This window comes from Saccopteryx bilineata, chromosome 5, assembly GCF_036850765.1.
Source record: "Saccopteryx bilineata isolate mSacBil1 chromosome 5, mSacBil1_pri_phased_curated, whole genome shotgun sequence".
NCBI lineage: Eukaryota > Metazoa > Chordata > Mammalia > Chiroptera > Emballonuridae > Saccopteryx > Saccopteryx bilineata.
Window position 1 is genome coordinate 159,094,143 of NC_089494.1, and position 14,732 is coordinate 159,108,874.

A 14,732-nucleotide genomic window follows, 5' to 3' on the forward strand; every position below is an offset into this window, starting at 1 on the left:
TTCTACTGTACCTAGTATACTGGACAGAGGGCATCACTATTTTCATGATCTCTTCTTCCTTCTTGCTCTTAGAGACAAGACACACAGGCTCTGACATTACATCTAGTAATGACAACTCAAGAGAAGAATGTACTCTGAGAAGAGTCTTTAAAAGACAAAGATTCTAGACTTAGAGAATAAAACAGCAGAAGTGCCTTCCCTCTCCCCTTCTCCTGATTTCCTAAAATAGTTATAATGCCAAAATGCCTCTGTTGAAGATAGACACAGATCTGGCGGTCACTGCAGTGTCTACCTGCTGGTACACTTTAGACAGGGCTCTCAGTCGCAGAGGAAGTGTTCACTTGTTCTGAAGCTGCCCTTCGCCTTTGAACCCAGTGTGCATTACCCATTATCCAGAAATTAAATAAAAATAAAAACACAAAAATTGTGCCCAGTATGTTTTGTAACATTTGCTTTTTTTATCTTTACTTGGAAATTCACTAATATCACTATGAAAATATTTTTGAGGACAAAATTGAAAACCAACGTATTTACATGAAGAAGCAGATATTTTTTAAATGTAGTTTGGTGCAAAAACAAGCCAAAATGTTTCGGGACTTTTCTTCTCTGTCCCTTGCATCGTTGGACGTTGTTGCATCGTTAGACGTTTCAAATCAGTAATTTACTTTCTTGACACTGACTCTGTGGGTTCTCCCAGTCACCTTACAGCACAATGTTTCTATTTAAGTGAAAAGCCGGAAATTAACTCATTTGACCAAGAAATGCGGTTCCAGTTCTTTGAAAATTTAATCGAATTTGAATCAGCACCCGATTCTTTGTGTCTGCAGACTTGGAATGACATTGGGTTTGTTCCCCCTGAAGAATGGGGTCAGATTGAATAGGGATATAGTCCCCGTGCCTTTGAAAACTAGTTAGGGTGGTTGCAGCACGTGTTCAGAATGTGTTTTTGCTTTAAAAGAGGAGAAAAAGACCCAAACTCCCAGCTTTTTCGTTTCCGATGAGTTGTGTGTAGAGACGGGTGCGGAGACGCGGAAGGTCTGAACAAACGCTGTCTACCGTCCAGGTTTCCAGGAATTATGGGGAGGACAAGGTATATATATAAAAAAGGAATCTCAAGTGAGGACTGTGCCCGGGGACACCTATTTGGATTTCATGCAAACATCTTCGTGAGAAAGAATCGGTGAGCGAGCCAAGAGCGGAGAACTTATTTAAATTCTCCCTTCACCTTTCCCATGGCAGCCGCAGCGGGAGCCTCGGGCCGGTCACCGCCTGGCGCCGCCCTCCCAGGCTGATGGCCAGTGGGAGCTTGCGGGCGGAGCGCGCTGCTCTTTAAAGAGCGGCGGGACGTAGGGCAGGGCAACAAGCTCTCGGAGTGTTGCTGCGGCAGGTACCACTACCATGTCCCTGCAGGTGAGTCAGAGGATGACCGGGCCTCGGGGAGGGCGTGCCCACGGGGGCAGGGCGTGCCCACGGGGGCAGGGCGGGCGTGGCGTCTTCCGGCGGCGGAGCGTCTGGGACCCTGCGCTTTGCGTCCTTGTCACCCGTGGGCGGTCTACGCTTTCACCCCTTCGCCGGCGCCCGCGTATTGCCGTGGACATAGGATCGCACCGGTGCCATTTGTTGACGGCTAGCCGGGGCCCCTAAGGCAACCCCTGTGAACTCCGGGAAACGGTTAAACGCAAATTAGGCACGAGCGCCAGGGAGGGTGGACGCCGGGTGACTCGGGGGGCACACACGGCCCTGCTCCACGACTCGCTCCTCTTGGAGACAGAAGCGGGGGCAAGCGTGTCTGGCGTCTCACTCGCGCCGCTTTGCTCCCCGGCACGTCCAGGGGCTCTCTCTGTTCAGCAGGGGCAGGTATCTGTAAAACTACGATTTAAAAATACTATTGCTATGATATGTGAAAAATATGTATGTTCAGGGTGGGAATTTGGGGGAAAGAGAACAAACATAAAGTAAAAACCGTCATTAATTCCTTAACCTAGGTGATGACCACTGCTGACATAATGGGTTACTTTCTCAAGTGTGCCAGAAATGTGTATGTGCGCATGTCTGTGCACACAGGGTGTTCGTGTACACATATGTATGTACAAATATGTGGCTGTATATAGACACAATGATTATACTACTATGTATACACATTTTTGTTCATTTTGTCATCATTAAATGTTCTTTGAAAGTATAATCTCAAAATATCTGCATACAATTTCATGGAATGAGCACAGCTCGTTTCATTAAGCATTCTTTATGTTATGGTGGGCAAAGGCACATAGTCCAGAGCCAGCCGGTTTCACATTTAAACCTTATCCCTTCTTAGCCTGTGACATACTTAAACTGTCTGTGCCTCAGTTTCCTCATCTAAAAATGGAGGAGAGGCAATGTCACAATTAAATGAACTGTATGTATAGAACTTTTAAAACTGCCTGGCATGTGCTGAGTGTCCGATAAAGATAAGTGTATCCTTGAACCTTAGTTTTTGTGTGTGTGTGTGTTGTTTTTTTTTTGTATGACATAAAGGCATATTGAACTTTCCCTGAAATAATCAAATCTTTCGATGTCAAAACTTTCTTCCTTTTTAGCTTAATATTTTGTTTTGTTTTGTTTGGGGAAAAATGGGATTTCTAATCAGCTATAATTTTTAAATTTTATTTTAGTATTATGTTTACTTCTGCAACAAAGCTTTTAGGTGAACTGACAGTCATGTAAACTAGACATATTTCTTTCTTAGATGATGAAAATACAAGGCAGACTGCTTCTTCAAGAAAACCCATCTTTCTGAGGCTAGGGAATTCGCGATTTTACAATTGACACATAACTAACCCCTTTCCCTCCACACATACCTTCGCACAACCTAAGAACTTTGAGTTCCTTGAGTGTGAGAATTTATGCTTTTCCTAATTCAGTTTCGCAGTGGGAAAGGATTGCTCACAAAGGTATTATCCACCCTATGTGTGGATGAGCATGTTCTTTGGCTTCAGAAAATAAAGCTAGAGTAGGTGAAAGTCACCTTCAGGGGCTGTCTTCAGCTGCAGTGAAATCTGAAAGGAAATTTACACCAGGATGGTCAGAGTTCCTAGGTAGTAAGAGATCGCTTCCATCTCTGGGAAGGCAGGATGCAGCCACTGTAAGTGATAGTGAAAACAGTGGGGTTACTGCTCCACCAGGAGTGTGGTCAGGGGTCATTGTGGTGAACACATGAATAGGAAAGGGTCTGGGAGAGGCCTAAGGGCAGTTTGTTTTGAAGACTGTCCACCAGAGTTGCCAGGAAATGATGCACATATGCATTGAACCAGGATATTGAGGACCAGCTCTAGGACAGTCAGCTCTGAAGAGGCAGAAATTCACCAACATCAGTGAGCCTAGCTCCACAGTAGCAGAGGAACATCACAACGTTTTGTTTTGCCCAGAATGCTTAGGAATTTAATGCAAACAGCTGTACATTTAAAGCTGCTTCTCACCTATAACTTTCAGACTGTCCTCAGATCCATTCATGTATTCATTTATTCAACAAGGGCCTCACACAGGCTGTACCACCTGCTAGCACTCTGTAGGGCACAGCTCTTGCTACCAAGATGAGTATTTATGTTTGCCCTCTATTGTGGATATGTGGGGGACCAATAAGTACAGTCCCACCCAGCATTTATGCTGAGAGGTGATAAATGCTGTCCCTGCTGCCTGCAATCCTTCCTGCCCGTCTATCCCACATGACCTCCAGCTGAGCCAACTTCTAGTTCCTCTGGGAAGGTTTCTCCTACACCTGCTGCCACTCCCTCCTCTTTGTTCCCAGAGCACCCAGGTATCACATGGTCCTTGTTGACCTGCTCATCTCCTGAGAGCCTGAGCTCCTTGAAAGGTGGCTGCCCTGTTCACCCCTGGTTGCCTAGCCAATACATCTGTTAAATACATAGTATGATACAAGTGATGAGCTCTGGGCAAGCAGAGTCAACAGAGTAAAATAAAAATAATTACATTCTTAATTGTCTTTCATCTTAATGCCTTCCCACCGAGGTTGACAGGATATTTTTTTCAGCAGAAGCCAAATCTCAGAGGAGCTTAGTTGCTGGCACAGAACCCCATGGCAGTGTGTCTCAGGGATGGAATTCAAGCCCAGCATCCTGATGCGAGGCCAGTGTTCTTCCCACTAGAGCAGGGGTCGGGAACCTTTTTGGCTGAGAGAGCCATGAACGCCACATATTTTAAAATGTAATTCCGTGAGAGCCATACAACGACCTGTGTACATTACGCATTATCCAATAAAAATTTGGTGTTGTCCCAGAGGACAGCTGTTATTGGTTCCAGCCACCCGCAACCATGAACATGAGCGGTAGGAAATGAATGGATTGTAATACATGAGAATGTTTTATATTTTTAACATTATTTTTTTTATTAAAGATTTGTCTGCGAACCAGATGCAGCCATCAAAACAGCCACATCTGGCTTGCGAGCCATAGGTTCCTGACCCCTGCACTAGAGCTTGTTGTGGTTGGATGGGGAAAGTCCTTGTAGAGGAAGGCACACGTGAACCACACACCACAGAGTAGGAATGTGCCAAGTCAAGGTGCCAGCGAAGGGCATGCTGTAAAGACAGAATGATCCTGAGGCCTGCTCTGGGATGGGCCTCTCCACCTGGGGAGGGGGGAGGGACAGGGACCCCCACACCACCAGTGAAACTGTGTCAGCCTCTGCAGTCCTCTCAGGAGAAGGTCTCAGACTTTCATTAGGTTATGTATACTATGAAGAACAATTTTCCAGAAACTCCTTCCTGAAAGGCAGGATGCCTAGTTAGCATGGTTGTTGAGAAGCCTTAGAATTCTAATCCAGGCTTAACTTACCAAAGTGAATTGAGTTGCTGTCACTGGAAAATGACTTGAGACTCTACAACAAACAGGAACACTGGAGACACCCAAAAAACCAGAAGGGGAGGAACTCCAGGCTTCTCTAAGTTGTCCTGCCTGCCTTGCCCTCAGGAAGCCCTGCCACTGATGTAGCCTTTTCATTTTGTCCTTATTATAGATACAATACATGCACATTATGGAAGATTTGGAGAGTATAGAAAGTATTAAAAAACTAGAAAACTTATCAAAAAACAAAGGTAATTTTTACATATTTTAGAATACTTTCTAGTCTTTATTTTTTTATATTACAAAACTGAGTGTGTAAAAACAATTTTGTAGTCTTTGTTAAATTATAAAAAAGTATTTTTCATGTCTTCATTATGAATACCTTTTTCAGTTTTTTTCTAGAACAAGTTCTTTTTTTCTCAAAGAGCCTTATAATAAAACAAATTAGTAATAAAACAAAGTATTTAAACTTTATTGACCAGTCACTATGTGCCAGGCACTATTTTAAATATTTTATGTGTTAACTTATTTAAATCTGCCTAACAACCTTATAGATAGGTGATGTTATTGGCCAGTATTCTGGATGAAGATACAGAGGTTAAGGAGCTTGGCTAGAGTCACACAGCTCTGAAGTGGTGAAGGTGAAATTCAGACTAAGGCAGTCTAGCTTCAGAGTCTATGTCCTTAACTATGACACTGTGTAACGCAACTGACAATTTCCTAGAGACAGAAAGATGAGGCGGTGGGCTGGGATGGGGTGTGAGGGTTGTTCCTTGTCACATGCCCACATGCTTCTCAGATTCCTGTAGGGGATAATTAGGAGGCAAGGCCATCTTCAAGGTTATTTAAATTGGAGACTCTGGTCTCCCCCCTTTGCAAGTGATTTTTTCTCATTACAAAACAACTATTCAGCAGTGCTACTGTCCTGACTTTGACACTGGATGGAAATTTTATCCAGCAACTCTGCTGACATCACTGGGGTTCTAAAGTTACAGTGGAGCTATCTGCTTTCTCTTTGGATCAAAAAAGAGCTCTGGCGCCTGACCTGTGGTGGTATAGTGGATAACGTGTTGACCCGAAACGCTGAGGTCACTGGTTCAAAACCCCTGGCTTGCCTGGTCAAGGCACATACAGGAATTGATGCTCCTTGTTCCTCCTCCTCCCTTCCCCCCCACAAAATGAATAAATAAATAAATAAATAAATAAATAAGTAAAAGAGAGCTCTGGCTTTGGAGAAAGCAAATGCAGTATAGGAGTAGAATGCCTCACTGAAACTGTCTTGTTTGGTACCAGACAATTCCTGCTTCTCCGTGGTTTAAAACAACATAAGGTAAAATACATTCTATTAAAAAAATAATGGAAAAATTCTGTTTAGGAAAAGGATCACCATAGTCTTTGTATAATACTAAGAGGTCAAAAAGGGGACAGGACACTTGACCTGTGGTGGTGCAGTGGATAAGGTGTCAACCTGGAACGGTGAGGTCGCTGGTTCAAAACCCGGGACTTGCTTGGGCAAGGCACATCGAGAAGCAACCACTACTCCAAGTTGATGTTTCTCACCCCCCTCCCACTTCTCTCTCTCTCTAAAAATCAATAAGTAGAAAGGGGACAGGAGCCAAGTTTCTAGAAGCACTTGTCCCTGTGAGGAATATTAGAAGGGGCAGCTACTGGCCCATTCTTGAGCTAAGGGTCCTAGGCCAGCCTGAGATGTTGGGAAAACCAGGTCATGGTTTTCAGAGATAAATCCTGAGGGCAGGACAACATTTATAACTCAGAATATTTGTAGACAAAATTTCCAGGAAGCCAGTTTCTTCTCACTAGTCAGCTCTAGGTTGGCTGAACAACTTCTCTTTTCTGTGAACCAGTTGAAATAAGTTTTGCAAGTTTTGTTTAAAGGAATCTACACGATGAAATCAGAAATATTGCCTTCAGTAGCTAGCCACTAAGTGGGTATAAATAACAAAGATGCTGAAGAATGTGGGAGGCATATGCCCTGAACAAGATATTAGTTAATTAATAGCAAAGCTATTACATATAATAAAGTATAGTTAGGAAGAAGTGAAGAAAGTGTTCGTGAGGGTGATTGAGAAAGCTGCTTTGAGTATAATGTGATTAAACAATTTTTTTTTAGCAAGAAAGAGACAGAGACGGAGACAGAAACAGAAACAGACAGGATGGGAGAAAGATGAGAAGCTTCAACTCATAGTTGCATCACTTTAGTTGTTCATTCATTGCTTCTCATATGTGCTTTTACCTGGGAGCTCAAGCCAAGCCAGTGATCCCTTGCTTAAGCCAGCAACCATGGAGTCATGTCTGTAATCTCATGCTCAAGCTGGATGAATGAGCCTGTAATCAAGCCAGCGACTCTGGGGTTTCAAACCTGGGTTCTCAGTGTCCCAGGACGATGCTCTATCCACTGGGTCACCACCTGGTCAAGCTAAACAATTTTTAATAGAAACTTTTATTTATATGCAATGGTATCTTGAAATACAAATTTAATTCATTCTGTAACCGAGCTCGTAAGTCAGTCAACTTGTGCATCAAACTGCCGATAGTGGACCTGTGTGTCAACGTGCCAACTAGCTGCAGCTTCCCGAATCACGACTCATACTCGGAATTTCGCTCGGATCTAGAACAAAAATACAAACCGAGTTGCAGCTCGTATCTTAAAAAAAAAATTTGTATGTTCGCCTGTTTGTATCTCAAGGTACCACCGTACTTTAAACTTACAGGAAAAATGTTACTTTTTTTTTTGTAAGTGAGAATAGGGGAAATAGTAAGGCAGACTCCTAGACTCCTGCATGCATCCCAATCAGGATTCACCCAGCAATCCCTGTCTGGGGCCGATGCTTGAATCAACCAAGCTATCCTCAGTGCCTGGGGCCAACACTTGAACCAATCAAACCACTAGCTATGGGAGGGGAAGAGAAAAAGAAGTGGGAGAGGGAGAGGAAGAGAAGCAGATGGTCACTTCTGGATCAAACCCAGGATGTTCACACTCTGGGCTTATGCTCTATCCACTGAGCCAACAGGCCTCGATCACATTATTTTTAACCTTTGACTATTTTCACCTATTTTCCTCATCCCCCAACCCCCTGTTTTTGTAATCACCAAACTGTTCTCTGTTTGTATGAGTTTTGTTTTTTATATTCCATGTATGAGATCATACAATATTTGTCTTTGTCTGACTTATTTCACTTAGCATAATGCTCTCAGGGTCATAAATGGTAGGACTGCCTCCGTTTTATGGCTGAATAATATTTCACTGTATACATCTTTATCCATTTATCTGATGATGGATACTTAGGTTGTTTCCATGTCTTGACTGTAAATAGTGCTGCAATCAAAATGAAGGTGTGCAACAATGAACAGTCAGAAAGAGAAATTAAGGAAACAATCCCTTCACAATTACAACCAAAAAAATAAAGTACCTAGGAGTAAACTTAACCAAGGAGACTAAAGACTTGTACTTGGAAAATTACAAAGCATTGATAAAAGAAATCAAGGAAGATATAAACAAGTGGAAGCATATACTGTGCTCATGGTTAGGAAGAATAAACATCATTAAAATGTCTATTTTACCCAAAGCAATCTATAAATTCAATGCAATACCAATTAAAATACCAATGACATACTTTAAAGATATAGACCACATATTCCAAAAATTTATATGGAACCAAAAGAGAACACGAATAGCCTCAGCAATCTTAAAAAAGAAGAATAAAGTGGGAGGTATCACACTTCCTGATATCAAGTTATACTACAAGGTCATTGTACTCAAAACAGCCTGGTACTGGCATAAGAACAGGCATATAGATCAATGGAACAGAACAGAGAACCCAAAAATAAACCCACAGTTCTATGGACAACTGATATTTGACAAAGGAGGTAAGGAAATACAATGGAGTAAAGACAGCCTCTTTAACAAATGGTGTTGTGAAAATTGGACAGCTACCTGCAAAAAAAAGAAACTAGATCCCCAGCTTACACCACTCACAAAAATAAACTCAAAATGGATAAAAGACTTAAATGTAGGCCGTGAAACCATAAGCATCTTAGAAGAAAACATAGGCAGTAAACTATCCAACATCTCTCGGAGCAATATATTTGCTGATTTATCTCCACAGGGAAGTGAAATAAAAGACAGGATAAACAAATGGGACTATATCAAACTAAAAAGCTTTTGCACAGCTAAAGACAACAAGAACAGAATAAAAAGACAAACTACACAATGGGAGAACATATTTGACAATACATCTGATAAGGGGTTAATAACCAAAATTTATAAAGAACTTGTAAATCTCAACACCAGGAAGACAAACAATCCAATCCAAAAATGGGCAAAAGAGATGAATAGACACTTCTCCAAAGAGGACATACAGATGGCCAACAGGCATATGAAAAAATGCTCAACATCACTAATCATTAGAGAAATGCAAATTAAAACCACAATGAGGTATCACCTCACACCAGCCAGAATGGCGCTCATCAACAAAACAACACAGAATAAGTGCTGGCGAGGATGTGGAGAAAAGGGAACCCTCCTGCATTGCTGGTGGGAATGCAGACTGGTGCAGCCACTGTGGAAAACAGTATGGAGATTTCTCAAAAACTGAAAATCGAACTGCCTTTTGACCCAGCTATACCACTTTTAGGAATATACCCCAAGGACACCATAGAACGGTTCCAAAAGGAGAAATGCATCCCCATGTTTGTGGCAGCATTGTTCACAATAGCAAAGATCTGGAAACAGCCCAAGTGTCCGTCAGAGGACGAGGTTATTAAAAAGCTTTGGTACATATATACTATGGAATACTACTCAGCCATAAGAAATGATGACATCGGATCATTTACAATAACATGGATAGACCTTGATAAATAAATTTTTAAAAAATCCTACAAAATCATCTTTAAAAAATAACGATTAGAACTTTCCTGAGCAGGATGTTTTACAAGTGAATATATTTAGCAAAATTCACTGAACTGTGTATTTATTATATGTGCATTTAACTGTATGTAGATTTTACCTCAAAAACCATTAGAGGCCCTGGCCGGTTGGCTCAGCGGTAGAGCGTCGGCCTGGCGTGCCGGGGACCCGGGTTCGATTCCTGACCAGGGCACACAGGAGAAGCGCCCATTTGCTTCTCCACCCCCCCTCCTTCCTCTCTGTCTCTCTCTTCCCCTCCCGCAGCCAAGGCTCCATTGGAGCAAAGATGGCCCGGGCACTGGGGATGGCTCCTTGGCCTCTGCCCCAGGCGCTAGAGTGGCTCTGGTCGTGGCAGAGCGACGCCCCGGAGGGGCAGAGCATCGCCCCCTGGTGGGCAGAGCTTCGCCCCTGGTGGGCGTGCCGGGTGGATCCCGGTCGGGCCATGCGGGAGTCTGTCTGTCTTTCCTCGTTTCCAACTTCAGAAAAATACAAAAAAAAAACACAAAACCCCCCAAAAAACCCATTAGAATTAGTAAGAGAGATCACTGAAATATCTGACTGGATTAAAGATTAACATGAAATAAATCAATAGCTTTGAAGAACAGGAAAAATATTCCAGTCACAACAGTAACCAAACCTGAGACATCTTGAGATAAATCGAGCAAGAAGCATGTAAGATCTACATGAAGAAACCTGTGAAACTTTATTAAAGGGCATAAAAGAAGACCTAAATAAATGAATTCTATATCCATAAAAAAAAAAATAAGAAAATGAAGGTGCGGATGTCTTTTTGTGATTTTTGTCTCCTTCAGATAATACCCAGAAGTGGAATTGCTGGATTATACGGCAGTTCTATTTTTAATTTTTTTTTTTAAGGAACCTCCATACTGTTTTCTATAGTGGCTGCACCATTTTACATTCCCACCAACAGAGTACAATGGTTCCCTTTTTCTCACACTCTTATCAACACTTATTATCTCTTGTCTTTTTGATAAGAGCCATTCCGACAGGTGTGAAGTGCTGTCTCATTCTGTTTTGCATTCCCCTGATGTTTATTGATGTTGAGCAACTTTGCATGTGTCTGTTGGCCATTTGTATGTCTTTTTTGGAAAAACATCTATTCAGCTCTACCTCCTATTTTTTAATTGGATTGTTTTTTGTTACTGAATTATATGAATTCCTTTATATTTTTATAAGAACTTTCTTATATATTTTTATATGAAAAAAATATATATTATATATATTGGATATTAATGCTCTTCAGCTATATAATTTTCAAATATTTTGTTCCATTTGGTAGGTTTCCTTTTCATTTTATTAATGATTTCTTTTGCTGTGCAGAAGCTGTATATAGTCTGATATAGTTCCAATTGTTTACTTTTGTTTCTGTTGCTTGTGCTTTATGCATCAAATCCAAAAAATATTATCTCCAAGATCAATGTCAAAGATCTTACTGCCTACTTTTTCTTCTTGTAGTTTTATGGTATCAAGTCTTACATTCAAGTGTTTTACCTATTCTGAGTTGATTTTTGTATATGGTATAAATAGTGATCCAGTTTCATTCTTTTGCATGTGGCTAGTTTTCCCAACATTTATTGAAGAGACTCTCTTCCCCCCATTGTATATTCTTGGCTTTTTTCTTGTATATTAAATTGACTATATATGCATAAGTTTCTTTCTGGGCTCTCAATTTCGTTCCATTGACCTGGGTACCTCTTTTTATGGCAGTACCATACTGTTTTGAATACTATAGCTTTGTAATATAGTGCAAAATCAGAAAGCATGATGCCTCCAGGTTTAATTTTCTTTCTCAAGATTGCTTTGGATATTTGGAGTTTTTGTGCTTCCATAAAAATTTTAGGATTGCTTTTTCTATTTTTGTGAAAAATACCACTTGAATTTTGGTAGGATTACATTGAATTTGTAGGTTGCTTGGTTGCTTGAGGTAGTATGGACTTTTTAACAATACTAATTCTTCCAATCCAAGATCACAAGATATTTTTCCACTTACTTGCGTCTCTTTGAGTTGTTAAGCCTAGATAAATTGAACATTGTCAGTATTCAGAGTTCTATTTCATTTGCCATATGTTGTCTATATATCAGGAATGATATCTATGAATAAGTTATGATAGCTCTGGTGGAGCCAATGCAGTAGTAGTTTATTTCTATTTGAAACCCCCCTCCGTATGTCACACTGCTTGGTGGTAAAAGCCCCAGACAGATGGGCCTGCATAGGCTGAGTGAACTCACCCTGTGCCCTTTTCCCCTTCGCTTTAGGCTGATTTTGATAGGGCAGCCGAGAACGTGAGGAAGCTGAAAACAAGGCCAGAGGATGAAGAACTGAAAGAACTCTATGGGCTCTACAAGCAATCTGTTATTGGAGACATCAATATTGGTATTTATGATCATCTTAAAAATAGTGGTATACTTTGAGCAATATCTATAGAAGCATAGAATAAAAAGTAAACCTGAAAGTATGTCTGCCCTTCTTTCGCAGAGTGTCCAGGAATGTTAGATTTAAAAGGCAGAGCTAAGTGGGAAGCATGGAACCTCCAAAAAGGTTGTTAATTTTTAAATAAGTTCGACAAACTTTCTTAACTTCCCAATGCATCTATTGGTGAGATAATCTGTTTGTATCTTTCTAGGGTTATCGAAGGAAGATGCCATGAGTACCTATATTTCTAAAGCAAATGAGCTGATAGAAAAATATGGAATTTAGGATTCGGCATCTGAGAAAACTTTCCTCTTGAAGCCTTCGTAATGGTATCACGACCTAACATGTAGGGGAGAAATGCACTATTAACATTTATGTATTGTGAATATTTTTGCTAGTAACATGAATTGCAATCCTTAATTAGAGGTATGATGAAACTACATATTTAAGGAAATTTTACTTGCTAAAATTTTACATTCAAAAAATTATCTTTATTTAGATTTCTGATTCATCATATGTATCAAAGGCTAATCAACCCAAAGAGATGATTTTAAACGTTCTTTTAAAAAATTATTGTTTTGATAGTCTGTGCACAAAACATTAACAATTGTTTGTTCTTTAGGCTTATCTGTTTTTCTACAATGGGTTAGTATTACTGGTTTTAGCGTCAACGTGTTTTAAAGAACCAATAACAAAACTATTCCTTTGTTGCACTGTGTAGCTTTGGGGTTCACAGGGCCTGATTCCAGATGGTTCCTGTCCTGACTCTGAGATTTAGTCAGAGTCCTGACTCTGAGATTTAGATGACTTACGCAAGTTTCTTAACCTTGCTAAGCTTCACTGTGGTATTGAGAAAAAAATATCAGTCTCACAGAGTTGTAAAAATTTAATGAGATAACTGTAATTATTCTACTTTCACTTTAAAGCTTATGCTACATAAAACCTAACAATAAAAAAGCTTATTTAAAAAAAAACAACTTATGAGTCTATAGCTCTTCAAAGAAAAAAACGGTCATGATTGGACTATCAGCTATTTTTCTTTAAATTTTTGAGATAAATAAAAAAAAACAAATTGAAATATACAACTACTATACTTCATTCGTTGAATTTTATCTGAGTAAATGCATAGAATGTGAAATATCATTTTGGCCCAATACTCAGTCCTTCTTGCTGGTACACAGGTTTTCTGAAAGAAGATAGTCTCATTTTAATAGTTCAAAAATCTGTTTGAGATTTCATAGGCTACAAATATCCTCAAAACAGTGTACCTCCATTGGCCATATGAGGGTTCAGGTTTGGTATGGTATGGCTGGAGGCCTAATGGATTTCATGTGACTTTTTAAAAAAATCTAGATTCATAATTCCCTGGAAATTATGCTGAGTGTAAAAAGCCAGTTGCCAAAGATTACTTACTGGATGACCCCATTTCTGTAACATTCTTGATACAGATGTAGAGGACAGACTAGGGATTGCTGGGAAGGAGGGCCATGGGTGTGGTCCTGTGGTCTCCGCATGTTCCGTATGTTACATTGAATGTGTGAATGTCAGTATCTTGATTGTGATGTCACACTGGAGTTTTGTGGTATGTTACCATTAGGGGAAACTGAGTATCTCTATTATTTCTTACAACCACTGTGTGAATCTATAGTTATCTCAAAATAAAAAGCTTAATTAACAATATATCTAGCTTGTTTTCTAATTTGGAAAATTTGGGGACGTACTAATGATTCTCATTTCTACTAAGTTTTGCCTAAAGATAGAAATCTTCCACAATAAAGTCAACATCCAAATCCAACAATGAGAAGACATCAACGAGAGGCCTGGTCCTCCCAACTGAGAACTTGAAAACTCTCAGCCATTCCCACGTGGACCTCAACTCCACCAGGTGGAGAGGCAGCTGAGAAAGTCCACCCCCAGAAGCCTGGCATTGGCTCCATTGTGAGATTTCCTTTTGTGGAGTATATTAACTAAAAATTATTTAAATTAAAAATCAAGGCCCTGGCTGGTTGGCTCAGTGGTAAAGTATCGGCCCGGCCTGTGGATGTCTCGAGTTTGATTCTCAGTCAGGGCACCCAGGAGAAGCACCCGTCTGCTTCTTTACCCCTTGCCCTATTCTTTCTCTCTCTCCCTCTCTTTCTCCCACCTCCCACAGCTATGGCTTGATTGGTTTGAGCATATAAGCCCCAGGTGCTGAGTATGGCTCTGTGGAGCCTCGCCTTAGGCACTAAAAACAGATTGGCTGCGGGCATGGCTCCAGATGTGCAGAAAATTGGCCCCAGACAGGGGTGTGCCAGTAGATGCCAGCTGGGGTGCATGCAGGGTTCTGTGTCTCTATCTCCCCTCCTCTCCCTTGGAAAAGAAGAAAAAATTTCAAGAATTCAAATGGAAGTCATATACCAGACAGCACAGCATGTGTTAAACATTTAACATCATTTGCTTGAGGCTATTTTTAGCCAAAATTTATTATGTGAATTTGAACTCAAAGCCCTGTCTCCCTAATGAATTTTATATTATTTGTACTTTGTTAAAA

General features: G+C 40.7%; 1 protein-coding gene across 1 annotated transcript; it reads left to right on the top strand.

Moving 5' to 3' along the window:
* The first annotated feature begins 1,352 nt into the window (after positions 1 to 1,352).
* On the top strand, positions 1,353 to 14,476 carry ACBD7 (acyl-CoA binding domain containing 7). The gene is made up of 4 exons (XM_066279663.1): positions 1,353 to 1,410; positions 12,046 to 12,163; positions 12,266 to 12,328; positions 12,414 to 14,476. Exons 1-4 carry the CDS (start codon positions 1,399 to 1,401, stop codon positions 12,485 to 12,487), a joined length of 267 nt encoding a protein of 88 aa, XP_066135760.1. The 5' UTR covers positions 1,353 to 1,398; the 3' UTR covers positions 12,488 to 14,476.
* Positions 14,477 to 14,732: the final 256 nt, after the last annotated feature.

Bases quoted from the DNA above. Each gene is read 5' to 3' on its own strand.
- ACBD7 (XM_066279663.1), top strand. The intron at 12,164-12,265 runs GTATTTATGATC...CTTCTTTCGCAG, and splicing joins TATTGGAGACATCAATATTG to AGTGTCCAGGAATGTTAGAT. The intron at 12,329-12,413 runs GTTGTTAATTTT...GTATCTTTCTAG, and splicing joins AGCATGGAACCTCCAAAAAG to GGTTATCGAAGGAAGATGCC.